Source organism: Fulmarus glacialis, unplaced genomic scaffold, assembly GCF_000690835.1.
Source record: "Fulmarus glacialis isolate BGI_N327 unplaced genomic scaffold, ASM69083v1 scaffold29577, whole genome shotgun sequence".
Taxonomy (NCBI): Eukaryota; Metazoa; Chordata; class Aves; order Procellariiformes; family Procellariidae; genus Fulmarus; species Fulmarus glacialis.
In genome coordinates, this window is record NW_009224266.1 from 4785 (window position 1) to 8074 (window position 3290).

Here is a 3290-nt window from a genome sequence, read left to right on the forward strand (position 1 = left end):
GGAAAAGGGAGATAGAAATGTGAAAAGTTGGAAAAAGCAGGAATTTCCCCCCTCGTTTCACACAACCCCTGTTCGTGTGAGATGCACTGGAGAGAGCAGCGATCCTGCCCCACGCTGCTGACTGGTAGGGGATTTCTCTGCCTTCACCGGTTTAAACGCGAAAGGGGTGAAGCGGAGTTACTCTGGATTAACCCCCCTGGAAAGGAGAGGAGAGTTTGCAGGTCAGTGGGGAGTACTCACCTGGTGACATTTACCCACGGCTGGCTTGGCAAGATCTTAGCCCAGGGGCTGGAGAGGGTTCCCCAAACACTCCTCAAACCTCACCTTGGCTGGAGCCTGCAGACTGAATCTGCTTTTCCAACACAGGGAGGATTTTGAGCTGGTTGGGGGGCTCTTGCTACCCTGAGGGATGCAAAAATTAAAAATAAATCTGACGTCCGGCATTAAGCTCCGGCTCTCCTTGCCCATCATCCCGACCCTCTCAATTTTTTTTTTTTAAATGAAAATGGACAGCTTCCTAATAGCGCCTCTTTTAGAGGAGCTCTGGTCCTGGACATGGGGAAACGTGTCCCTCCTTCAGGCTGCAGGGCAGATGCTCATGGAAAAGCACCGCTTATAGGACTAAGGGAAAATCTAAGGCTTTAAGTGTAGGTTTTTAAGCGCCTTCATAATCTTCCAGTATCAGTAAAACACCTCTGATAGCCATTTCCCACATCCGTTTTGTGTAGGCACGGACATATGGACACACGCACGCACACTCTCATACAGAGAGAAATGCGAAATATATTTTTCCTTCATTTCAGGCAGCTATTAACACCCCTCAATGTTATTATTAGCTTGTTAATACAGACTTCCATCCCTATACACTTCAGGAAGGATTCGCGATGATTTATCATTCCTAGGAATCTCTTTGCCCTTCACTTTAAATATCCTTCAGTGTTGGGGTGAGAGGGAGAAGGGCGGTGGGGTAATAGATTAAAGGAGGCAAATTGACCCAGACTGTTACAGCTGAAGTCCAGAGAAACACTTTTGCCGTAATCATAGAGCGCACCTTTTCCTTAACCAACATTTACGACGCCATCGGACCCTCTTGCAATAAACGGATTTATCATCATAACTTGGTAAAACTGACCCCGTTACCCCGCATCATTTGGGCTGGGAGCCGCACCGAGCTCTACCCCCCTGTCAATCATTCGCTTCGGTGCAGGGAAAAAAACCCGAAATCGTCGGGCTTTCGAAAACACACGGAAAATGCAAGCGGCGGGGGGGGTGTTGTTTGACACGCACACGCACCGTGGGCACATACATGTGAGGTGTGAGGGGGGGCACGGTGACTGAAAACGCGAGGGATTCCTTTTTTTTGCCCCCTTTCTTTTCCACAGGCTATAAATTCAAGGCTATAAAAATCAAAGAAAGCTAATGTAAGTTTTATTAAACTATTTAACCATCACAAGTTTAAGGCATTCTGTAACAAAGCCGGATCAGTGGCGCACTGTATTTTACTAGCCTTGTAAAGTTAAATGAAGGCTTCTGATTTCGGCAATGTGGGAAACTATTTTAGCTAAAGCAAAGCAACCCTGAGACTATGCCGCGAAACATGTGAACATATGTTCATATGCAGAGATATTTTTAAGAAATTTTCATCTATATATCTATATAAGCATAAAGTCTAAGGCAGGCTTGGCTGTACACAGGGGTTGTGGCTCGGCAGCTTGCTGGTCGAAGTTGCAATGCCACGTCCATGCCAGTGATATTTTTAATTTCATATTTACCCACATTATTTTACCATGTTAACAATCCGTTTTCCCATCCCAGCTAGTTAATTATTTATAACACCCTCCCCACCACTCTTGCTACCTAGATCCATCTTTTTCTTTACAAAAACGCATATGTGTGTGCATTTATGTATATATGCCTGTAATGCACTCGCGCATACGTATGTATATGAAGTCGTGGCGCGGGGGTAGCGGGTGGGTTTGTACTTATTCTCTGTTTTTTTGCTATCGTACTCCGGAGCCCGAGTGGCAAAGAATAGCTTTTATCTCTATTCCCCCATGATGGTTATTAAAGGCAAAGCGAGCACATCAGCATCTTTCTTTAAAAAAAAAAAAAAAAAAATTAAAAACCTGGACACCCCCCCCCAATAATATTTCAGGAGCAAATCTAGGAAGGGATATTAGCCCCAGCTCTGCCCGTTTGGTGGCTTTTCGAAACTCCTGACGTTTTGCAACATTGCATAAACATAAAACAATCCATCCTTGATATGGAATGCAAGGGCGGATGACAGCGCAGCGCAGCCCCCTCGGCTTCGATTGATTTACGCCGAGACTGACGCTTTATCAGGCACACGAAAAAAGTTTGACCAATCATTTTGCTGGGAGCTCACAACACAGCAGCCCAACTGTACTTTGTTGGCTGGGAAGTTGGAGAAGGGGGTAGAGTACAAATCTAGATCTGTCCTATATATTTTTTTCCCTTCATTGAACCGTGCTTTGTATGATGTCTGAGAATGTCCATTTCTGGGACTCTTAGCAATTATTATGTCGACTCTATTATAAGTCATGAAAGTGAAGACTCGCCTTCAGCTAAATTTTCATCTGGGCAATATACAAGTTCCAGGCAAGCTGGGCACAATGAGCATCTAGAATTCCCCTCCTGTAGTTTTCAGCCAAAACCTCCAGTTTTCAGCGCCTCCTGGACTCCTTTGAATCCACATTCTTCTGGTACCCTTCCTGCCGTCTACCATCCATATATTCAACATCAAAGCGTCCCATCTGATAGCAGGTATCTACGGAGCTGGCTGGATCCAGTACCCAGAGCAGAGAACCTCCCCGGGCAGGGATCTGTTAAGGCAGAGCCGCTGCTGGGCCGTCCCGGGGATGTCCATAAACAGGGAACACAGGAGTACAATTTAGAAACTTCTGCTGCAAGGGAAGGGATCGTTTCCAATCAAAGGCCCAGCTTCGAGGACAATAAAGTTTGTGAAGGAAGCGAAGACAAAGACAGGACAGATCAAAGTAAGTTATAAAAGTGAGGAAGTAAACAGTATAAAAGCTGGAGGAGGTGCAATAAAAGGGGACAATGCTGCGTAAAGTTTAAAATCAGGGCTTAAAGAAAACTCTCAGCTTGCTGATGCCAACCTAAGGGGAGAGGTGGGGAGGGGAGAGGGGTGGCATTGTCTCTGCCGGTAAATAAAAATAAAAATAAAAATGAGCGTCGTCTCTGAGCTTAAACAGAGTCCAGAGCGGACAAAAGCTGGAGCGAGTCATCCTCTTTCCTACAGAGCGCTG

The 3290-nt window shown here is 45.7% G+C and overlaps 1 protein-coding gene across 1 annotated transcript; it reads left to right on the forward strand.

The window, feature by feature from the left end:
- Window positions 1-2509: 2509 nt before the first annotated feature.
- Window positions 2510-3017, forward strand: HOXB9 (homeobox B9; the record flags this gene model as incomplete). The annotated part of the gene is made up of 1 exon (XM_009582112.1): window positions 2510-3017. A coding segment is annotated over exon 1 (508 nt), but the record flags the coding sequence as incomplete, so codon positions are not given.
- Window positions 3018-3290: the final 273 nt, after the last annotated feature.